General features: G+C 43.5%; 1 protein-coding gene across 1 annotated transcript; it reads left to right on the top strand.

Moving 5' to 3' along the window:
- Window positions 1–1,386: 1,386 nt before the first annotated feature.
- LOC142584473 (group XIIA secretory phospholipase A2-like) lies at window positions 1,387–21,502 on the top strand. The gene is made up of 4 exons (XM_075694613.1): window positions 1,387–1,978; window positions 12,861–12,928; window positions 15,686–15,860; window positions 20,845–21,502. Exons 1-4 carry the CDS (start codon window positions 1,741–1,743, stop codon window positions 20,955–20,957), a joined length of 594 nt encoding a protein of 197 aa, XP_075550728.1. The 5' UTR covers window positions 1,387–1,740; the 3' UTR covers window positions 20,958–21,502.
- Window positions 21,503–25,268: the final 3,766 nt, after the last annotated feature.

Genomic DNA, 25,268 nt, shown 5'->3' with positions numbered 1-25,268 from the left:
CACTATGTTGATGAGAAAATTAACGCACGGGTGTTAATCGAGTCTGCTTAACAAGCTCGTAGCTGGCAGTCAATATAAACGCCCCGTTTTGGGGCAGCCATATAGATTAATTCTGCTAACTTGATTCAGGCAACGAAAAATTTTTTTGACAGTCTCACCATGTTTGCAACCCATTAAAACTGCATGGGTGCCCAATGTGGTACACTTATCTTCTTCAACGAGCAAAGCAGATCTACAAATATATATATCCATACCTGTATGTGAGGCATATATGCCTTCCTTTAACTACTTCGTTATTGTCCTTAGTGCACCGGACATGTAAGCAGCCGTTTATAATACAGAAGCTGCTTAGTTGAGCGGAAGTACAGTTAGGAACGGCATTAAATTTAGTATTTAAATATAAGATAAGCGTAACATGTTTTTCTCAGAAATCAGACTCGAGAATAGTTCATTCATTCGTACACCCCTAGAAAAAAGCCGAATAGCAGATACCTTATTTTTTTAATTAAACAAATTCTATCGTTTTACGTCTGGAGATATGATTATGAGGCCATTTCAGTAAGAATACTGCTCCTAAATCTGAGTACAGGGTGCCGAATGGGGCAGATATTTTTTATTTGTTTGAAGCGGCGAGCAGAAAGCTTAGATATGTTTTTCCGTCCGCGTTTCGTGAGACCTACTGATGGAAAACTATATGCGCGAAAATACACGCGTACAGGCTGCTTGAAGAACAAGAAAAATATTTGTTCCCCAAAGGGAACCGTACAATAAAATGAAAATTGACACTGCGGCCGCAATGCACGCGCAATCACCGAGCGGCATTAAGAAAAAGGTAAAATGATATAAAGAAGAGAAAAAAAGGAACCTATTGCTAAGGCATAAATACATGTCATATCTAATTATAAACACCGTTTGAGTGGTCTGAACGCGTATATGCGAGCGCACGAAGTAGTAAATGACCCTTCCAAGAACTATCGCCAGCAGTTTCCAGCGGCGCACCTTTGATGCGGCCCAAGTCACTTCGATCGCAGCGCCGCCACAACATTTTTCGTCGTCGCGCGTCGGGCAAAGCATGCGCCGCCCCAGCGGCTGGATATAAAACGAATAAACTTACTTTTCGCGCTTTGAAACATTGTAACTGCCGCGTAAAATTTTTATGTGAATATTACATAGCTATTTGCACGTTAACAGTAGTGTACAGGAGTTTTATTCGATTCAACCAAGTTTCTCTGCGTCTTCTGCACCTATTAAGGGTGCACTGCACCACGACTGCACCATAGAGTTTCATGTAATAAATGATAATTTCCATGCACTGCACTTAGGCCGCCTAGGCCTTAAATCATAGAGTTCCTCACTACATGTTATAGTGAGAAACTCTATGCCTTAGATCCCCGAGGGACAGCGGTGCACCTCAGTGGGTACACTCTGCACCTCAGTGCTCGACTGCGTACGGAGGGTAGCATAGTTCTTTTTATTTTTTATTTTGGGTGCTTGCTGGATAGCGCCAAGTGCACCAAGCGTACGTGTTGTTTCGGAATGCGTTGAAGGTTTGAGCCACATGTATGTTAGCGTTTCTGCGCATGGAAAAAATTGTAAAGCAACATATGTTCTATTGATTCATTAATCCGTATCGTGATCACCGCCTGCATAGCTTTTACGGTGCACCCGCGACGCAGCAGCGTGTGCCGGTCTCCTAAATATGACACGGTCTTTCATCCTCCTTGTGCAATCGAAAGAATAATGATATTTCCAAGTTTTCACGGTTGGTATCGACTTATTCCAGTCGCCGTGACGATAATTGCTTGGCTCGTGTCTGGGCAGACTATATTCGACTACGCTCGTCATCTGACGCATCAGGCCGAACGTTATTTGGACGATTTGAAGTTCGGGATAAAGGCAATTAGGAATGGACTAAACACTGTCGAAGATGTGTTGAAAGACTCGAAAGAGCCTGGGTGTGCTTACAAGTGCCCCGACGGTAAGTGAGTGAATGCATGTTGTGTGTTCGATAGTGCCAGTAGCGCGGTCGAAAGATAACGAAGATAACTCCACCGAGCTCGCTACTTGGCAGGCTGCATCGGAATAGTGACGCGTGTTTTAAGTACTGACACGGAGCTGGCGTGTATGTCACAGCTGCGCTTAATTCCAGCTGCTTCGTAGCATATAGCTAAGGTTAAAGTTGTCATCGAGAATAAACCATTCTCTACAGAAGTACTTCCATTGCTCTTGCCGCCTACCCAGCAGCTCTACGTAAAATACAATAGCGATATGTGAAAGCAGAAGCCGCATAGTCGATAAATTTTGCAGGCGATGTGGTTGCTCACCACGCTGCACAAGTAAAAGAAAACGCTGCCCATCTTGCTTTGTTTTGATTCCACGGCTGGAAAATTCTTCATGTGCTCCTCTTAGCATTTTGTGCTCCCATCACGTATGTGGCTCCTACCTCTGGTGAACTATGTGCCACTCTTTTTTTTTTTAATGAACATCAGCACTAAGTGGCGCATACTAAAACGCACCATGTAGCTCTCTTGTGGCTTTTGGTGCGCATGGTGCATGCCCCAGACTTGCCGCTGCGATCCTAATAAATCAGGGGCGACGCCAGGGAGTGCTTTAGTTGGTTCGTTCCATAGTTAGTTCCATTAATTCAACTTGTCATTTTCAAGTAGAGGGTCTTTTCTTGACCCATCTACAGTCAGCGTCAAAGGTGTGTTGACTTTTGGATAGGTGGGTCGTAAATGGTGTGGGTTGCCTCTGGTCACAGTCGGTCTGGACGCGTGCACTCACTCTGTCCAGACCAGCCGTGCTCTGGTAAACATCTTAAGAAATGCTCTTTGCCGTATTGAGACGTAACAGGAGCTTCAGCAGGGAGCGACGACAGCACCGCAGCTACGATTGCCCCTGGACGCACCATTCACGATGTGGCGCAGCCGTTCCGCTCATTGCGCTGACCCTTTCTATTTCATTGTAGCGGTGGCACCAACCACTTCACCCAGTTCGTTTGCTCGCTTGCAAGCAGTGCTTGTGTCTTGGGAGGAAACACCAGCCCGTCTCACTGCCGGTAGAGGCTCCCACATGTGGTCGACGCCACAGGACCTTTGGGTTGCCTCCGGATGTTGCAGAAAAGGTCCATTGCTGACTTTTTTTTCGACTGCAAACAAACGGACCAAGCAACAGTGTGTGCCCAACGAGCTTTCTGCCTCAGCAATGGGGGATTCGGAGAAGCTCCATGAACAAGAAAATCCTTCTCAGCACTCCGTTTTGATTCTGTTTGAAGAGACTGTGTACAGCATCGCTTCTGACACCACTTGTCCATCTTCATCGGTGCAAATGGACAGTCAGTACGAAGAGCTTTCCGCATCGTGTGCAGCAAGGGATGAACCTGATTCTGCAACCGAATTTACCGCCTCGGATGTAGATGTTGACCATGCAGGCCAGTTGGACATATATAAATTTAAGACAGAGTCACCCACACAACCAATACTGAATCCATTTCCATCTAAAAAGTACGGCAAATTGAGCAGAAGCTTCCACTTGGACTCGTACTTCCTGTTTCCTTGGTTGGAGGCTGACGCAGCTTTCTGTTACCCTTGCAGAATGTTTTCTACTGATGTCAATGAGAAATCTGCGTTTTTTAATGGTGGATACAGTAATTGGAAAAAGGCCCTAGAAGAAGATGCTGGTTTCAGAAAACACACGCATAAGTCTTGCCAGACATCATGGGTTTCCTACACGCAGATGAAGCCCTAGAAGAAGATGCTGGTTTCATAAAACTCGCATATAAGTCTTGCCAGACATCATGGGTTTCCTACACGCAGATGAAGTCGGGAGGACAGAGCAAGTCAGTTGCAACATAGCTCAGCGATGTGTACTCCAGGGAAGTGCAGGAAAATCACCTCTATATGACAAGAGTGGCAGATATTTTGCGATTCACTGCCGTTCAGGGAATCGCTCAGAGGGGCCACGATGAAAGTGCCACAAGTGAAAACAAGGGAAACTTCATTGAGCTCTTGAACTTGTTTGGCAAATATGACGGTATTGTCGTAAATAAACTGAATGGTAGAACGGTGAATGCGAAGTATGTTCATCATTCAAGACAAGACCAGATCCTCGAAATTCCCAGTCACATCACACTAACAACTATAAAGGTAGAGATGAAAATCTCCAAGTGCTTTGCACTTGTGGATGAGACCAAGGACCTAAGCAAAATATGGAACAATTATCAGTTGTACTAAGGTACTACATTAGTGGAGCTGGCTTTGAGCAGTTTCTTGGATTCCGCAACGCTGAGCACGTGGATGCAAGGTCGCTCCTTGGCTACGTAAGGAAAACATTGAATCGCTGCGCCATTGATGCTCAGCTGTGCATTGCTCAAACATGATGGTGCGAGTGTCATGAGCGGTACCTCAAGGGGCATCCAGGCACTGTTCAGGCAGGAAGTTCCGCAGGTAGTGTACGTTCACTGCATGAACCACCACCTTAATCTAGTCATCGTGGATGTCTGCAAGGTGAAAAACCGGTCAGGGATTTTTTCTCTCCTATAGAATGCCTCTATGTTTTCCTGTGTGGATCTGCAATTCGTTCTATACACGTAGATGTGCAGAAAAGGTTGTCTTTGCCAGTGATAGAGCTGCAGCGGCTCGGCGATACACGATGGGCCTGTCAAATAGCGGCTTGCAAAGCGGCAATGAAAAGCTTTCCTCTTATCCGTGTATGTCTCGCCAAAGTCATCGCTACGAACAGTGGGCAGGCAATGGAAGCTAGGGGTCTGCTTGAGCCAATGAACTTCCGTTTCTCTTCCATTTAGGCCTATTTACAAAGGTACTCGGCTGTCTTGAGATTCTTTCAGACCTATTGCAAACTAGAGACTGCAATATTAGTCAGGCATGCCTCATGGCATGCACAGTCATTGACGAGCTCTCCCAAATGAGAAATTTGCAGCATTCATTTGACACTGTCTCAGTGCAAACTGGCAATATTTCTGCGAAGAATTGGGTGTCCCAAAGAGAAAAGCAGAGGATGACATGTTTTCCACTTCATTTAGAACAGTGTGTATTGAGCGAAGGACGGCCTGTTGAAGAAGAGTCTCCAGATTCAAAGGAAACATCCAGAGTCAAAGTTTTTCTACCTGTTTTGGACCACCTGATTGCAGAGCTGACTAGGCGGTTCACAGAGAATAATGATGTACTCTGTGGAGTCAGTGCCCTCCACCCCCGGAGTGCGAATTTTATGGACATCTTGCTCAAGCCTTTCGCCTAGCACTATGCATGTGACATCGAAAGCATTGAAGTTGAGTGCAAGCTGTGAACCAAACTTCTTCAGCGCATCGAAGCCGAAAGGAAGTGCTAGATCTCTAGAGACACTGCTGCAATTGGTGACTGTCTTGGGAGAATATAAACTAACCTTCCATGAACTGCACAAGCTAGGTATTATCGCTGTGACGATACCGGCATCGTCATCATCTTGCGAGTGCACGAAAATTGAGCCTTCGAAAATTGAAGACTTATCTTGGCAGCAAGATGAACAATAACAGTCTGAGTGACCTAGCTGTGCTTGCAGTCGAGCGATTCCTTGCCAATAAGATAGATCTGCAGCATGCTGTCGACATGTTTGATGCTGTGCATAGTAATCGATGTATATGTCTGCACTAGTATGCCGGTATAATGATACCCCATTGTATCTCTGCGTTACTTTCACGGCAGAATTGTATGGCATGAGCAGAGGACCGATACCTACAGTGGTATCAGAACACCTGCTTCACCATCAAATAAATCCCCGCTGTGTTTTGTCTTGTACTGTCACAGTGGAGGCATTGGCATCTGTGGTTGTGACGAAACCTTCCCTGTCATCACTTTGAAAGAGACTCTATATAAGATGCTGTCCCAGGCCTCGTCGGTGGCCTAGCTTGTGCAGTGAACAGTCTATAGTCTGAGAGCTGTTATGTGCGTTTGTGAAACCTGCTGTACCGTATGGCCAAATGCCACATTGAGAGAAATGCCTATTGTGTGCTCTATTTCTGCAGTTCTCTCCTCCCTTCTATTTGTTTTGGTTATTCTTTTTCCATATACAGTAAAACCTTGTTTCACTGTACCCGCTTAGACAGCAGTTTTGTTCTAAACGTAGTAAAGTCAGATGTCCAACTCAGTGGCTATTGAACATAATGCGTTTTGTATTCACATAAACCGTACCAGCTTATTGTGAACGTATTGGTTAACGCATAGTGTTTGCACTTTTCGTAGCGCAGTCACGGCAGTAGGTCGGCCAGGCACAACGAGCCTCAGAGATCGGAACGGCCTCTCCAAGCACAAACACAGAAGGTGCTTGCAAGGGCGAAGCCACACTAACATCAACATCATTTCGGTGCCGAGCCACAGAGCATTGTAGATGGCTAGTGGTGGCCTGTGTTGTGGTGTCGTACAAGCTAGGACTCGCGTCATGCCAAAGCTCGGATAAAAACTGGTTGCTCAGCATAAAAGAAAAATTGGAAATTGTTTGTGCTATCAAATGTGGCACGAAGTTGGCGCAGGCATGCCAGAGGGATCTACCGTTAACTACGGTGTGTAGCATTTGGAATGCGAAGGAGAAGATGCTCGGCAGTGCTGCTGGGACTGCAAAAAGGTGTCGGCTACGAGTTTCAACTTCTTGAGATTCGTCTTTTCGCCGTTGTTGCCTCTGTTACTGCCGAAGTATCGCCTAACGACAGTAATGAGGACGACACAGAAAGCGACAGCACAGGCGATTCAGGCCTGACAGTGGTAGAAGCTGCGCATTATGTCAGCCTCATGCGAGTGTTTGCCGAGCTTAAGGGAGTTTGATGCCGCTGTCGTTGCTGCCTGGCTGTCGAAAATAACCGACTTTTTTTGCGTAAAATGAAAAAATACTGCATGTTTTTTGCCCTTTTATCGCACTCTCTCAGAGTTACATTTTTGACAGATAAGTGGGCGATCTCACGCTATTTCGGTTAAGCAGTACTACCATTTAATACATGCTTTTTCCAATTTCCGGCCAACTACGTTTTAACAAGGTTTCACTGCACCGCTTTGTTAATGTTTTTCCCATTTCCAGCCTTTAGAATCACCAGCCGGCGCCATACGAGTGTACAAATATTTTTTTTTTTTTGTAATCTAGTGCGTTTTTACCAAAGTTGGAATTGATATTTGCACATTGCTTAGTGGTGTTAGTTCTCTCTCCTGTTGTGAAATTACTCTTTTGAAGCTATATTGTGATCTAGTTAACTGATGTTATCTTGTTGCTGCTGGGTACCTGTTTTTTCTTTGTTTTTTATGTATGTGCTGTACCATGTGTCACATAAATTTCCATTTTCTTAGCAGAAGCACTGCTGTGTAAATATGCTGAATTTTAATTTATATCTTAATGCAATCCTGGAATAGCTTATTCATACTGATGGGTTTCGAAGGCGGCCTTCAGCCCAGTTAAAGATAGTCAAAATACAACGCCTAAGTTCCCCGCCTCCCTGCCCCCCTGAAGGAACTCGCTTGTCATGGATGCCCCCACCCCCCTCCCAGTCAAGAAATCCTGGCACTGCCCCTGTAACAAATATATTTTGTTGCTTGCACATATGTGCCTGATCACTGTGCTTTGACATACCATATATGATTTTAGCTAGGGCATGCAAATCACATATTGTGCTACATATTGCCACAAGGCAAAAGAAGGGGCTGATTCTGTGGTCCGGACGACGACGACAGAGACGAAGTGGCCAGAGGCACACGAAAGCCTTGCATCCGTTGCCGCTGCTTGTGGCTGTTGTAGTCTTGTATATAGTAGTAATTTGTAAATGCATGCCATTCCTGTAACATCTTTTACAGCGCAGCTGTTAGCCTCTAGTTGGTCTGCATTTTTTGTGTCTGTGTTTGTCAGCAAAAATATGGATCAATCTCGGCGGCAGTGCAGGGCCAGGAGCAGGGGCTCGCACCCCTATAAGGCAGAGGCTTCAAGCATTCAGCAGATTGAAGCGAACAGTACATACATTCTTTGGAATCTCGCATACAACATACAGAACAGCATACATTTCAATAAAGAACAAGCACAAAACAATCATCTGAACCACATAATTGGTAAGGCGCTCCTAATAACAATGCGAAGCACATAGCGTGCCCCACATATGTTTCCCGGTAAAGATTACTGTTGCGCAAGCTGCCACACTGTTGGCAGCTTGTGACGTGAGGAGTGACGTCCTTAGCCTTTCGTATATAAAAGAACCAATCTAGCAACTGATTTCAATGTTGTTGCAGCACCGCTGTGGGCGGCGGCGTGCTGTCAAAATTACTATTACTCTAAATTACCAATACTACCACTACGCTAAAGTAATAAAGCATTACATACCCCCATCAGCAATTGTAGTCTTGGTTTTCAACAGCTTCACTGGACAACATTCGCAGGGCCGGGTTAGCGATTCAGTTCTTTTTGGCTGAGGTGCTGGGTAAGCCTGCCCTGCATGCCCACTCCGTCAACCAAGCACAGTGCTCCAAAGCGGTCGCCATCTTGGTTGCTCTGCGATGACCAACGAAGCGACGATGGCACAGCAGCCACAGGCTCCTGTGATATTTTTGTACCCATGTGACCCGAGAACTTTTTCTGGCATGGATAGCTTGGGTGTCGAAGACCGGGTGGACATGTCCAAGTGCATCAGCGACCACAACAGGTATGCCCCACGCTGATGTCAGCCAACGTGATATCCTACCTCAAAGTGGCGGCATGCGTGTGGTACCAGACGCATGAACAGGATCTGACAAGTTGGGATGCTTCGTGAGTTGTTCGGCTGGCCATTTGGTCTTCAGCAAGCCGCTAAAAGGAGCTGTGATCTTGTGTCCAGACGACCACTGAATCGTATATTTCTTACATGCAGGATGTGCTGGGCCTTTGTTAAAACGTTGACATGAAGATGGCCGAATCTGGGATTTCTCACATTTTGAAGGGAATAGCCGACTACGCATTTAATTTACTTGTCTTAAGTACTGTACAACAATTGACACTATTATTAAGGAATGTCAGTGCTTTGAACAAGCGAAGGGTCTCTGCATCACCCACCAGCTCCTTCGGCTGCCTAACGTCGCCGCCACAACATTATGCCAGGATCCACCAATGTCTGCAGCATCGGAAGATGTAACTTGCATTGTCCTCCACGAACTAGAAGCAATAGCCCCTTCGGCCATTCTTCCAGACATTCAGCCAGCCAACTTGCCCACCATGTCACTCTCACTTGTATAAGCAGTTGTCTGCCAGGAGTTTGCGAACCTAGGTTTATCATCCACTGTCTGTTCTATCTGTGCACCCAAAGATACTTCTGCCAATGCCACCCAGAACGAGGTCCGCTTGTTGTGGTCACCAGGCTTGCTGGGGCTTCTAACCACCTGTTTCTGCTTGGATGAACTATGAAACCACAAATATTGTTGCACATTGCTTGACCACCTAGCCCGCATTCACTTGCTGTCATCGTTTTACATATTGCTTCTGCATTTGCATGGACGCAGAGCGCAGGCGCTGTACTAATGCTGTTGCAGTTTTTCCATGCTTAAATTTATAAATGTAGGCAGCCTGTCTGTAATACATGCATGTTTTCTTTCAAGAAAGTTGAACATTTTACTGCATTTCTGATTTTCATTGCATGATAAGCTGTCTTACAAACTATGCTTTGTAATTAGATGCATGTCAGTTTGGAAGGTGCCATTTGTTATTGGAAATATTAAACTGAAAGCAAGGGCGTTTCAGCAAAAGTCTCTCCATCCACATGTGAGAGTGACATCATGTTTGTCAGCACACAAGGCAAAAGAAACGCAAAGCATGCTTACATGTCTGGTTCAGTGAACTTGCCATTTCCATGCTGTATTCTTTGTTTTACTTTAGTCTTTGTCGCATGTCAGCGTTTCATTCCTGAAAAGCAGGCAGGTGTTGTGCTCATTCCGCCCTCCATGTTGAGGCATTGTTTGTATCACATGCTTATACAACTTCCTGCTGGCATATGTAAACCTTATCTTCTCAATATGCTGTTAGTTCTAAAGAACACGAAGCAGAGGTGCAGACTGAAACTGTGCCATTGTTGTAGCTAAGATCTTTATTACTACCACACTGGTATGTGTCTCATTTTGCCACGTAGCATTAAAGCAGGCCATTTCCACTTGTATGAAGTGCACAATTTCAGAGCAGAGTTTTTAAAGGGGCCCTAAAAACCTTTTTGAAAATAGTAAGAAAATGTTGCTGATCTGTTAATGAGGCTTCTGTGAACATGTGAGCCAAATATTATTGCACTGCATGTAGAAGGGAATTTACAATCTCCTGTCAAAAGCAATGAAAAATCTCTCATTTCTTCAATGTCATCATGCGGCATCATCGCAAGCTGGACCCACATCAGCTATTGGCTGATTTCGTGGTCATGAGAAAATTCTCAGTAATACAATTCTTGCTCATTTGAGTTAAATAAATAAAAAAATATACATGTCTGCGATCTCAAAAAGACCGAAAAACCATTTCATCTTTGTACTGCCGGTCCATACAGGACAGTTGTGCATTGCTGCGTCTGCTGTGCATGGCCTCAGAGATGAAAAGCATAGTGTAGATACCGCGGCCGCCACGGGATGCTGCCATGCGCTGTCTAACATTTAACCTTTGGGTGAGGCCAGCGGGGCATTGCTCCCTTGAGTCCCCTTGCTGTCTCCCCTGTGTAGCTTCCAGCGGGCTAGTGGAAATGAAAAGAGACAGAAAGCCACTGATCAGTTCGATAAGTGCATCTAACTTTGCATTCGCTTGAAGGATTCAAAAAGTTTTGTTGCAGGAGATTCGTGAGCTGACATAAATTAATAGTGATGTCATCCTATGATTAGTTAACGAAGTGTTTCAGGGTCCCTTTAAGCTGAGTGCTTGCCTTCAAAGTTTATCTGTAAGGGACTGAAGTAACAGCTGTTTTATTTTGATAGTAACTCACAAGGAGGGAATGCGTTAGATTTATCAGACCCTCCCCCCTCCCTCCCCCCCCAAAAGAAAGCCAGAAAGGCTGTTTGGAGCACGCCAGGTTTGTACATTGCACTTCTGAGTTATTAGAGCTATTTCACTTCTTCTGAATATGACAGTGTGTGGAGGGTATGACACACATACACGTGTGCGCACACAATAATAATTGCAAATGAAAAATGGATAGCAGTGCACCCTTTGAACTCCGAAAGCAGCTCGTCACAAATTATGGCAGTGAGCTGGGGCTACTTTATTGGTCATTGTTACAAAATTATATCATTTGCACAAAAATTCTGACTGGAAGCCGTTGTAGGCTTTTCCTGCAGAAGAAGAAATGAAATCCCCATCTGGCACATCACACAATGGCATTATTACAGCTGCTACACTTTGGGCAATATTGGTCTTCTGTATTGAATTTCTGAAAAAATTCAGTTTCTCCAAACAGGCACTGAGGAAAAGTACTGTACCAACCTAGCCTGATTAGTTAATCCTTTGATACTTTCAGTACCCTTTAATTCTTTCCATACCACGTCCATTGGGCATCCTTAGCCCGCTAACAATAGCTTGAAGCACTGTTTTCGAGACCTTCCACGTCGCTCGCGAACAAACTGTGCTATCGGACGTTAAGGATGAGAACTATATTTTTGTTTTCTAAGGATGAGAACTATATTTTTGTTTGCTAAGCAGTTTGCTTTCTCCTAGCCAGGCGTTAATTTTTGAACGCACTCCAAAGTGTCGCGGTCGTCAAAGTAGAACATGAAAATGGCTGCCTCCGGAGCGGTGCTCGCACTTCGAAAGATTGCAGATCTTACGATTCTGTTGTGTCTGTGGCTGATTTTATCGATGGATCGAGCAGCAGCTAGTATGAAGATGCTGCTTTTTTGTCGAACTTTGACTCTGAGAGTGACGACGACGCAAGCCAGCCTGGAAAATCAGCCACAGGCCGGCACGCCAAACTGTAGTGCTTGCACTTAATTTTTTTGTACGGAATACCTGGTCTATGAAAAATTTTGATTTATTCGGAGATAGTGCCTATTATAATGACGGCAGTACATTTTGTACATCTAATAATTTTGGTTACATATTTTTTCTGAGTAGATACAAGTGTGTCTTTAAAAACGTTCAATTTGATCCCACAATCTCGATTCTGGCAATTTGTGTCTTTTTTATGACACACATCTCATTAATAAAACATTTATATATGAAAAGTGCATTCATTCTGCTTTTTGTTTATGTATTAAACAAAGTATTGTGTGCAGTAGTTCCTTCAGAAAAAGGAAATCTGGCGTAACCTACAAACACCTTTTTTACCCATGGTAGGGAAGGAGTTAAGCTCCGCGTCACCCACTCCTTATGGTTTCACCTTTTGTTCAGTATGCCGTTCAAGGAGGTGACCGCTGCCTGTAGCATGTGTGCATCTACTTCAGCAATGTGGAAAATGTGGCAGTAACCGTTATTCTTGGAATGGTGCGAGTTTGTACACGTTCTGCCAAACGGCAGGTGCTGTGTGAGGACTCCATGCTGTTCATCGAGCAAGCAATGCAGGGCTGCTATTTTGTAGCGATGCCTTTTCCCAATACTAATGCCTTTTAGTGCTTTTTACGTTCGTGAGTGGCCGCACTCAACACTCCGACGGGGGCAAAAGGTTTCTTGACCGCTCACAAATATGAAACACTCAGAAAAACATTACCATTGGGAGAAGACATCACTACAATATCTCAGCCCTGTTTCCATTTATCAGCACTTCTTGAATTATGAATTGACAGTTCATGCTGGACTGCACAAGCATGGAAGAAGTAGTACTTGTTGTTTCGAAAACTTGCCTTTAGTGTACCTTTGAGCATTCCCCTCTTTTATTCTTTCATGCATTTTTTTTTTTTCATTGCTTGCACAAGGAACATCACCAAAACCCAAGATTGGTTACAAAGCCGACTCCAATGGCTGTGGTGCTTATGGCTTCCAGGTAACCTTTATGGCCCAATTTTAGTTGCTTCTTAATGTTACCATACTTTATTTTTCCCAGAATATCAGTGAAAGCTGTTCCTGCAGTCCGTATAAGTATAGCCCCAAATGTCTAATAGTTGTGCTGTGTGATGTACATCCATGGGTGTAATCTAAGCCAGTACAGTCGAACCTTGATATAACGAATTGATGCATGCTATAGCAAAGTAATTGTAAAATGTTTATCACCAATAAATAAAAGGGGGCAGTGTGTAATAAATATCGGATATAAAAGAGGAGGTATCTGTATTGGATTCGATGTCATCGTAACAAGGTTTGACTGCATACATTCAAAAGGTGGGACTGCAATGACTCTGGGGGCAGAACATCACATAACATGCAGAAGCAGCAGGTGTGGCTTCTGTCATTAACATGTGTTCGTCCTCTTCCCCATTTTCTTCATCTCGTTCATGGAGAAAGCATCGAATTAGTATTTTTCTGCAATTAAAATTACTCTAGTTTCACTTTTTTGTGTCGTGGTTTTTGTGACAGTTTATTTTTTTTGTGACTCATTAACTGTCATAACTGTCATGTCATAACATAATTGCTCACTTATATAGGTTACTTTTGTATAGAGATACTTACAGTAAGAAGATAAATAAAGCAGCTGACAGTTTTTCTTGTTTCCCTTTTGACTTTGGGTATGTTGTTCATGAATTGCACTGTCTCATGGACTATAGCTCATTGTGATTCTATTTCATTCGTTTACTGTTATTTCCCCGACTGTAAAGAGCAAAAGCATTTAACTATTCAACTTTCTGGTCAGCAGCAGCTTGAAAAAAAAAATACAAAGAAGGCGGCACTGTCCATGAATTAATGACAAAAATTCTACGTAGTGGTTTTGTGTGTTTACATTCTTTTTTTGCAAGTACATTTTTTGCAACGCACGTTGCAAGTTCATCAAGGAGACCCCCTTTAAGTTCATACAATATCTGTTCAGCTAGCTACTTGATCACCTTATGAGAGACGCTAATAGCGTGTTGCATCACACGTGGAATACATAGGCCTACACTTTCAATTTTCAGTGTGTGGGCTTTCCCCATTGTGTGGGCTGTGTACACAAGATGAAGAATATGTGGCAACCACTACAGAATATAATAATGGGTTTATTTTCTGTAGCCAGGAAGGACCACTAAAGATTCTGCAAGCTAGGTATATTGCCTGGAATACGAATAGAAAATGGGCAATTGAGTATAGGACAGAATATACCAATATTACTGCACTTTTCTTTGTTTTGTGAGGTATCAGTTGCTATGACCATATATGTGTATATTCATAAAGAGATCTTGTAAAATAGCATTTAACATTCGTCAAGACAGGAGTTTTGCATTACCAGGAGAAACATCATCAAGCTGTGCCTGAAGGAAACCTTTAGCATGGCAAATGGGGAGTTGCCTCTCTAATTCACCAGGTAGAGACAGGTTTGTACTAAATTTATTTGAGGTGTGTGGAAATGAGGCCAATGTAAATAAAGAAACAAACCAAAGTAGGAAATTAAAACTGTTTCAAAACATTTTAGTGGAGATTCATATGGGCCTTTAACCTCCTCAGACCCAACAAAATACTTGCAACACGGTATCACTTAAACTCTGGTCTTACTGTCAAATGATCTCTTCTGAATCTGAAAAACTACTTTCTTGATCAGATGGCACCCTCACATGCTCACATCAGCACCTCCATGCAAGTGGATAAAGAGTCCATTTCTCCAGTTTGCTCAGATAAAGGCAACTTTTGTTTGCCTGAACACATGGATACAGGATTAACGTCACATAATGGTTCCTCACACTCACTTTTCATCCTGGGGTGCTCCGTTACCTGGTAGTATCTGAAATCAAAAACTGGTGGCAACAAAATAATTACATTCTTGAAATATACTGCTGCCTGCGTATAGCTTTATGTTGCAAACAGATTATCGGAAAGCTGCTGTCCATGTGGGTGGAAACTTGGTTTGAGAAGTTTAAAAATGTTTATATGGCAAGTGTTCAAAATTGTTAGAAGAGATGGAAGTCTGGCTTCGAGATACAAGATATTATTTGCTACAAATGTAGGCAGCCATAAACACAGTCGTAATGCCTCTTCCTCCTGAACAACAAGGGAGTGAAGCTTATAGGCAGGAGCCCCCAAGTATAAAATGAACCCAAATTCCAGGACAGGGCACATATACATACGTGTGGTAGATTGATGACAGGGTGGCTCTGTACATCCCTGATCAACTGTTGCTCAGTCTGCGTAATAAACCCACCGCCGGAACATCCTTTGTTGCAATATAATCTATGTGCATTTGCTATCAAAGCGAACTATCATATATCACACCAAGATACTTGGCGTGATATGTGTGGTGTGATAGAGCTGGAAACACACGCACACACACTTGTGATGACAATGGTGATTCTAATGGTAGACTGTTGCAAATGCTGCAGATGGCGGTTTCATATCCAATTTCATCTCGCAGGCAATTTTCAGACCTATGTTGTAGGGGGGGGGGGGAATTTGTTAGCAACAGGTAAATACGGGTAACCATTCATTGTGACTGATGGTGTTGCATGAAAATCTTCCTATGGCAGGCCGAAAATAAGAACTTTTGGCGGGAAATGTTTAATGTCTCGCATGCATTCGCTCTACCTTAGCATTGATAAGGTAGAGTTAAAAACCTCGCTAGTTAAGGAACTTGTTGCTAATTGTTCCTTGTTGGCCACTCTTTCATGGCTTATGTGATTAGGTGGAAGCAAAGCAACTTCCGCACAAGGAGATGAACTCGTGTTGCCACAAGCATGACCTCTGCTATGGCACCTGTCTGGCTGACAAGGACGAGTGTGACTCGAGGTTTCTGAGCTGTCTGGACATAGTCTGTGATAAGAAGGCTGGTAGGAATCACAAGGACAAGAACTCTCAGGGTACTTGTTTCTGTGTTCGTCCTCAAAGTGCACAGAGATTGCAATTTGTTGGATGCAGTCTACAGTACAGTGCCTTTCAGCAGCCTAGACTCACTCTTTTTTGTGCTAGAGCATCTGGAAAGTGAAAGGCATTTTACAGTATTTTAGGTATGTAGCATAAAGGTATTTTATAACGTTAGCGTATTCACAAGATTGTTATGGTCATAAATTGCTGCTGTTAATGTGGGAAGACAATTGCAAATTTCAATGAATATGGACTACAAATTTTTGAGTGCACAATGCATGTAGAAAAAGTTTCTCATGTTTACAACAACTACATCCACCAAGTTTAACGAGAAAGAACTTGTCTGAAAGATAGTATTTTATTTTAGTTGTAGTCTGAGCTGGCAGTGATTGCCAGAGCTGATGCCATGTACCTGTGTGCTGCACAAAGGTAGCATCAAGCTAAGTTTGTCACCATCAAACCACTTAGTATTACTTAAAGGAACACTAAAGGGAAATACTAAGTCAAGCTAAAGTGATACATTAGTGCTCGAGAATCTCAAAGGCGTCCCTAGTGCCTTAATAATCGAATAACCGAGGTAAATGCAGGGCATGATTAGAGACTCCCCTGGGACATTCAAGCACTAGCCTGATGACGAAAGCATTCCTCAGTTAAATTATGTCACCAGTGCTCAACTACTCGTTGCAAAAAACATCCTCGTATTGTATTATAAGATGAAATAAAATGCTACTTGTCGGGTTCCATTTCATGTTTAGCAAAAATAACTAATTGAAATTACCGTTGACAAGGATGCGAGCGTTTGAAAGCTTTCATTTTCGCTCGATTCTGCGCCGCCCACACTTTCGCGTTTCAGTACTTTCCTGATTGCATAGTGCTGGGCTGGTTTTGCTGGCTCGCGAAACTCACACAAACTGCAAGTAGCAGAGAATTAAACTTTCATGTGATGTCGCGGGATCCCCAAATGGTCTACGGCACTTAACCAAAAAGAAGCTGCAGCGGTGAATCCGCCACTCTGTCTTGGCTCGGTGCTGCTGTCTGTCAGGCGGCGTTTTACTCACCGATGGCAGCAAAGGGCGGTGATGGTGTGTGCAACGTCACCACTTCCCTGGTTGGGTGGCGGGAGATTTGAATATCGAAAAAGGTATTCGGACCCTTCAAATACAATTTTCTCGTGAGCTTAGTCTTAGCACAAAACAAGCGTTGTGAGGTTTCTAGAATGGTATTTAAACATACCACGTTGACTTAGTATTTGCCTTTAGCGTCCATTTAATTATCTGAAAACGACCTATTATATATTCGTTTACTGTGGATTTAAGCAAGCTTGTGGGAACTTAGTGTCTGAAACATAGATTCAGCAATGTAGTATCTTGCTGTCATTGTAGATTGATTTGTTTGTTTTCATGGCCTTCAGGACTACTGTGCCTGCTCACAATTCGTGTCAAAAAAGAGTTGTTGCTGGTGTGAAATAAAACTTGAAGCTAGCATTTCGTAAATTGTCAATAAATCACTTGAAGAGGAAGCTTTAGGTAGGGCTCAGCTCCGGTGCCGCCTATTTGAATACATGTAAAACACAGAAACACTTTTATGAGATAACCACTTAGCCGATTTTAATGGAATTTATTGCATTTGAGAGAGAAAGTTAATTTCTAGTGACTGTTGGAACCAGAATATTAATTTAATGCCTATATTCCTCTAAATAAATATTCAAAAATGGGTACGCTTGAAAAAATAGAAGCAGAAAGTTTACAACTTCATAGCTTCGTATCAAGAACAGATGCCACAGTTTTGTAAACTGCATATGTTGGAGCATCCGAAGTGGACAAATTCAGTATATCAATGTATATATTGCGTGAATTTGTTACATTGTTCACAAGGGTTTTGCAAAATAACTACTCACATATTACAGGTGTATTTGAGTGCTTTGTATAATACATATAATTTGTCTGCTCTAGATGTACAATGAGATGCAATTTACAGAACTGCGATATTTTTCATTGCTACGTCACTGGATGTAAACGTCATAGTTTCGTTTTATGAAAATTGGTGATTTTCAACAATTACTATAAAATATTGATGGCCTAAATCAAAAATTCACTGCCAGCGGTTACTAGACTTGTTCTTTAAAATTCGGCAAAATCTCATCAAAATTGGTGCTGTGGTTTCCGAGAAAAACAATTTCTCGTTTCCCATGTATTTAGATAGGTGCCCCTTAGCTAAACCTTCCTCTTAAGTCGTTCATGGCAGATTGATGCATATGACAGCCATTACTGTTGTTCTCAATACGTGTGCATTATTTGAAAGACAAGAATCATGGTCCAAGCATTTGTTGTCAGTGTTCCTTTCATATAAGGCTGGTAAATCTTGGGTAACACGCAAAGTCCTATAACTCATTAAGTGCTATTATCATTGAATTTCTGGACGGCAGCCCAGCAGAAGCATAGTTGTGTACAGTCAAATGAAGTTAAAAGTGATACTGCAATTTTAATGCAATTAGCGTTGTTAGCCTACTTCAGTAACTTTCTCCTATCTATACAGCCCCTTTAATGCTGTTCTTCCCAGTGAGTCAAGTTGTCTGCTAGCTTGCGCCACTAAGTATGCGCTGGCTGCTGTCTTGCTAGTAAACATGGGTCACTGGGTATGGGTCCGAATAGGCACTTGTCACTTGTGTCACCGGGTGTGTATGTGCCACTGGGTATATGTGTCTCAACAGGCAACTTAACTTCATTATTACATAATGTTGACATAATCATTAATATCTCTACCAATACTGCATTTCCCTTCAGCAAATTACATTGCACCGCCACTTGAACACTAATTACATTAACATGGATAATCATCAAGCATTGTTCTGCGGCTTCTGCCTGATTTTCTGATAAAAAATTATTTGCTTCAAAAGTAGGCATAACGTAGCTCTAAATTCAAAGTCAAGTACCATGTAGCTAAGAATTTGGCTCTTTTCTGGGTATCTAAAAATTTATTTTTGTGCATAGTGTTCTTTAAAGGGGATCTGAAACGCGTTTTGATTGTAGCAATAAAAGGTTTCCAATCTGCAGAAGAGGCTCCCTGTGAACATGTGAGCCAAATATTATTGCACTGTATGCAGGACGAAATTATAATCTCGTGTCAAAAACAGTGCAAAATCACATGCTTTTGCCTTCACAATGCTGTCATCGCAAGCAGCGAAGCCCACCAACAGCTATTGGCTGATTTCATGATTGTGAGAACACTCAAAGTAATACTGTTATTGCTAATTTTGAGGTAATTATGTGAAAATATATATGTCTGCAATCTCAAAAAGAGAAAAAGCAGTTAATCTTTGCACTGCCAGTCTACATACAACACTTACGCAAAGCTGCATGGCTTCCAGCATTCTGCAACAAGCCCTCTTGCCGCTGAGGCACTCAACTTTTTGGCGGAGCCTTTCCAACTCCCCTGTGTAGCTTTCAGCATGCTTGCTAGTGGAGACAAAGAAGGGAGGAAATCACTCATCAGTGCGTTAACTATGTCTAACTCCACTTATACTTGAACGATTTGAAAAATTTTTGTGGCTGGAGATTCGTGAGGCAGTGTTCTTTAATAGTGAGGCCATTCTATGATTAGTTAAAATAATGTGTTTCAGGGCCCCTTTAACGCAGTTTTTTAATGTTGCATGCTCCACATGTGCGCAGTGTGTGATACTGAACCCCAACTTTTTACTAATACTCATGCATAGCATTTATGGCATAGGCTGCACTGAGAGAAGTTTTAAAATCAACTAGGTAATAAATCCTTGTGTAAAGATCAGTGCAAGAATACGGTACAAAAGAGGAAGTTGCTACTCAAGATCATTTATTGTAAATGACACAGAAATAAAGAAAACAATATACAAGGATGCATTTAGTGGCCTTGAACAGAGAAACAGTGCGTTGTGTGCAATACTTCATGCCTGTAGCTGTACACTTATGCTGATGAATTTCTAAACGATTTCTTCCAAATTTGGAATGTATGCACAATATGAAAGCTTGCTGTCACTGCATTGCTGCTTTCAACTGCTTCGTTGCAGAAAGAATGTCCCATGCCAAAGAAATCCACGGCCCATAATTCTGCTGTTTCCTGATGTTATTTATTTTATTCTCATTAAGAGACCAGTGAGTGCAGTATCTTAAGAGAATAAACCTTACTTGCTGCTGCTGTTATCTATGAATGTTATGCTCCCTATCTGTGCAATTATCTGCAATGTATTTTGCACTCTGAGAGCGTTACTAGAAGTTAAGCCAACCAGAAAGCTATTTGTCATGAAAAGCACCTAGACAGTAGCTAAAATTTCGGCTAGTATCTGTACGTAATACAAAAGGCCTAAACTGGCAGCACTGGTCTCTACCTGCCAGCACTTAAGCTAATCAGTTTTACATGAATAAATTTCAATTATAAATGTGCAAGCATTAGTGCATATGTGAGCTTCGCACACAAAGTGAGTTTGTTGTATTCACACGTGCCGAAAGCATGTACCTATAAATGAGTGCATGATAATATCCACTGCAAATGACGCCTTGTGAGTAAGCACAATTGCATAACCAGTTACAGTCTCAAGTTGAACATCAAGGTGTGACTTGGTGTCTTGTTTCGTCATACACTTCATAGGTGCTAACCATGTACATCGATGAAGCTGCTTTACATGCACTGCCTGAGATGATGAGTGAGAAGTTCTGTCCCCGTGAAACATGTATTGGAATAATGTTTTGCACCAAATGTCAGATGTGTCAAAAGTGTGAACAACAAACTTCAGGGATAATCAAAAAGTTTCAGAAACACGGCACAGCTGATGCCTCGCTCCTACGCAATACTAGCGTGGAGAAATTTGTCAAATTTTATCCATCGTTCCCCTTCCCCCATATTGAGTAGCTGGCTAGACTGACACACTAACCTTTCCGTTCTTCATCTATGAAAAAAAAAAAAGAACTCTCTCTCAGCACTGTTACTCAGCTGCTGCTTTCTTTTCAGGTTGCAAAGCAGCAGCACATGCATTCTACACAGGAAGTCAGTACCTTGGCTGTAAGGCATACAAGGATGCCCAGAGACAGGCCTGCTACTGCCCCAAGAAGCATGAGCTGTGATGCGTGTGCATGCCTTTTGTCTCTTGTCCTGCAAAAGCATGGCAGTTCTAGTTATACCTTGGCGATAAGTACTATTTCTCTTCCTTTCTCAACGTATATATTTCTTTCCCCTTTTAATCTTGTAGCTCTTGCACAGGGATAAGTACGTGTTCGAATGCATGGCTGTGTATAAGTTGCTTGGAAGAGCACAATATTTTCTTTCTGTATGCACTACAGTGAGGATAAGTTTAAGTGGCTTTTGCATACAGCTTGGGAGCCACATGCATTTATGTATCCTTACTATTACAGTCCATGGCAGCTCTTGGTAGTGTTTTTGCAGTTGGTCTTCTCATATAGTAGCCACCTCCTGTAAAATAAATGTGCTGCTGTAAGCACCGAGCAGTGTCGCTGCACGGCAATCCACCAGAAATGTATTGTCTGTTATTTAAACTATGGTGCTCTATTACGAGCACCAAGAATATATGTTCTGAAACTATGGTGCTCTATTACGAGCACCAAGAATATATGTTCTGGGCATAAGAAATAAAAGACTGTTGATCGCTGTTTTTGTGTGTTCTGTACTTTACTGCATTTGCACTTTGTGGTGACATGAATCCTAGGGGAAGTAATCCTCATTACCCCTAGAAGTCGTGTCAATGTTTCAGTGGGTATTAAATGAAAAGTGACAAATTTTGTTTATGCTATATTAGGTGCCTGTTGGAGCATTAACCACACTTTTCAAAGAAAGTGGTGTGTTTTAGAAATTTGACATCGGTGGCACATTGTTGGCTCTTGTCCTGGAGTCTGTTGCTTTAGTTATTTAATGGCCATTATGTAAATCTTCAAATATTGATTTGAAGGCTCAAATGTTATTCCTAAAGTTATCAAGTGCACTTGGAAACACATGGTGCAGTTGTTTGAAACAAGTAACATTGTATGTGGTTTTTCAAAGTAAGGTGCACAATTTGGTTGGTTCATATAGATCGCAGCACGCTTGCTTGGAGAATTTAAATGGTACACTACACTGTGTGCAGGTGATGCATACAGGTGGTGCCATAGGCAGAAAGCTTTAATTTTTTCATGTGAGAGGGAGGGGGGGGGCTGGGGGCCCGACCAGCTTTCCGAACCCCACATATATATATATGTAACCTTTATTAACAGTTGCATGTGAAGAAACCTTGCGTGACGCAGAATGAGCAAGTGGCACAATTCTTACGCATACTTAGACGACAACCAGAAGAGTTTCTGCGTGAATTTTTCTGCTTTGCTCATGCCGAAGTCGGTACATTTTTAGAAAAATAGGTTGGCTATGGGGGGGGGGGGGGGGGGGTCCTTACATCACGCTTTGATCGTACAGCCAGTACAACCATCAGTGCAACAGATCAAACATACAATGCGTCGCGTCAGTCATACTCTATGGTGTCAGTAGCGTTCAGACGATGACGACACCCTCTTGTTCACACGGAGGAAGGAAAAATATAGGAGGGAACCCTATGTCGCGCAGTAAGCCTTCGCAAGCGAACGCTCCCTGAAGCCACAGTGGTAACACGTCACCACTTGCGTCGAGCTCACGGAGCAAGAATCCATAATTGATGAAACGTTTGGTTCCTAGTAGCTATGCCCATTATAGTAACTCTATGGTTATGCCAGTAGTTATTATTCAGTGCGCGCTTGTTCTGCCTGCAGAGCGGGAACACTGGAACCAACCGCGCACTTTGACGTGCAATGTGTTCTGTGGTGCGATCGCGTGTTAGGCCACCAGGTTTGGCTTCAATCGCGTTCAATCTTTTTCCTTTCTCCATGCTCATTTAGAGTGTACTAGAATGGGGCAGTGGGTCCAACGGAGGCCACGGCAACCGTCGAGAGTGAATAAAAAACCGCTGAAATTTGCGGCGGCGCTGACGTCACCTTCTTCTGAAGTTCCGGCCAATCCGGTGCCTCGGCGGCCCGGTGGAACCGCGCGTACCGACGGCGGTTACGGAAGTGAATAGCTGTCGTCTGCTCGACACAACGTCGTGCTTGCGTATTTTTCGACATTTTCTGTACCTAGTATGTGCGAAAAAAAAAGGAATACAATAAAATTACTGCTTTGCCATGAATGCAAGTTCCTCGCTTCCGTCAAACGATGCCGTCTGCACGATGTATATGCGCGCAGATGGCCCGCGCGTATGTCTATAATTTGTCTGGTAACTCGGCAACTTGGCAGATTGTTCGAAGGATGAGAGGACGAGCACACCTCGGTGAAAGAACTACTGTTGTGTAGTGAGTTGCGCAACCGTATACAGTAGATTGAAAAGTCAGGCCAAGCTCTCGCTCTTCGGAGTCCCTAAAGGTGAAGAAAGGCGTACGGTCGCGCAATCTTAACCGCACCTATCGGCCCTTTGGAAGCCACCGACTTCATTTGTGAGCTGCACGTTGATGCAAAGTACATACTGAGGCATTATGTGCATCTCGTTGAAGGCCAGGAAGTATCTACAAAACGTGGAAACCTGCGCTGCGGTCTGATGCGGTACCCACAATCTTGCCGTATCTTCCCGAGTATCTACGAGCAGCCCACGCGAAAGACACAAGCAACAGATGAAGGCCGGTCATCACATAGAACGTCCCCGCTATCGAGCTCGAAGACAGACAACCTATAACATGCTTCCTAATTCAAGCAGAGATAAACAATGTGTTTTGCTTTAATCACCCAGGGGACCTGGAAAACCAACTACGTCTCAGGCGTATGACGCATAAAAATAGGGGGGGGGGGGGTAGTTATTCTGTAAAATTTTTCGAAACCCACAATTAACCTACAAAAACATTTGTAACCAATAATGTAACGAATAAGGTGGCATATATATATATATATATATATATATATATATATATATATATATATATACTCCCCAAGTGTCAAATTGCTGCCTTTATTAGGGCATCGGGGAAATTTTGTAAGCATTCAATATATCGTGTTGAGAAAGGCAGAAAACGACGGTTTAACAATTTTTACAGCGAAGCTGTATACCTCTACCGTCCAAGGAAATTTTCGCGTCGTTGTAAGCAAAAAACTCCCCATATGTAGGCCGATCCCGGAGATAGTGCAATGCCGGGCCGACCCGCGGCGAAGGTGAAGCAGGCGTTAAGCACTCCCCATACGTGGGCCCATCCCGAAGATAGTTCAATGCTGGGCCGACATGCGGCGAAGGTGAATTCTTTTAGGAAACTCTATGGGTGAAGCAGGCGTTAAGCACTCCCCATACGTAGGCCCATGTAAATAAGCCCCATTTCTTCGCAATATGAGCTCTAAATTTCGTTCTCTCACGACACAGTGAAAACGCGCACATAAGGTTTAAAAAGGAAAGCAAAGTACAGACGCCATCCATCTGATTGGGGTCATGCTTGAACGCAAATGCAACGCTCCGTTCGAGCGTTGCAGCGTTCGGCGCTGCTGGCTGGCGCCTCCGGCGTGCGCGGCCGTGGCGTTCAGTAGAAGGCGATGGTGGAGCCATCTGGATTTTCAATAAAAAAAAAATGCCTCAGTGCCATGCTCAGCGCGGTACTCTCGTTGGACCCATAGAGTTTCCTACAAAATGTTGGACCCACTCTAAAATCACGAGACGTTCATTTAAGGGATCGCTAGCCGTTTGTGCGCAGGCGCGAGCAAGAGCGGGCGCGAGAGGGAAAATCTGGAGGCTTTTGACTCTACCTAGGCACTACGGAGGACGCTTCTCAGCGCTTCTTAGCGCGTGTTGTCGAGTTTGTTTACGCTCGAACGCTGCTGAAAGGCCGCCGGTGACGATGACTCAGCACCATGCGCCGCAGGCGCGATAAAGTCTATACGTACATTCAGAGGGCAAAGTTCTGACTGGTGTTGCGGAAGTCGCGGGACGCGGTAGTGCTGAACTTCGTCACAAGTTGGCGGCTGGACGGAATTATAGTTATTCAATCGTGTTTTTTGTTTTTAAATGAAACACCGTGTCAATATGTCGCATTATTGGTGGCGCCTACCAAAGCGGCAACGGGACACCAAAGCTAGAACCCGGACTGGTGCGTGGGTTGGGGCCGCGTATGTCCGCGATAGCGGACAGCCGATCTTGTACATTCCTGGCACGCCCTGCTTCCAGCTTTGATACCCCCGCTACCCCTTGGCTGCCCTGGAGATCCTGCGCCGCCTGCTAACATAACCTCAGGTCATGCTCTCGTGATCCCTCCGTTTGCCGGTTAGATGTGCCATCCTGGAGCAGTGCTTATAAAAAATCCAATCCATCGTCGCGACGAAAAAAGCGACCCGCTACTTATACAACACCAATCAGAACTTTGCCCCTTCAGACACAGCGAATCACCAATTGT

This window comes from Dermacentor variabilis, chromosome 1 (assembly GCF_050947875.1).
Source record: "Dermacentor variabilis isolate Ectoservices chromosome 1, ASM5094787v1, whole genome shotgun sequence".
In the NCBI taxonomy this organism is placed as follows: Eukaryota; Metazoa; Arthropoda; class Arachnida; order Ixodida; family Ixodidae; genus Dermacentor; species Dermacentor variabilis.
The sequence above is the reverse complement of the archived record's forward strand: the minus strand, read 5'-3'. Positions and strand labels throughout refer to the sequence as shown.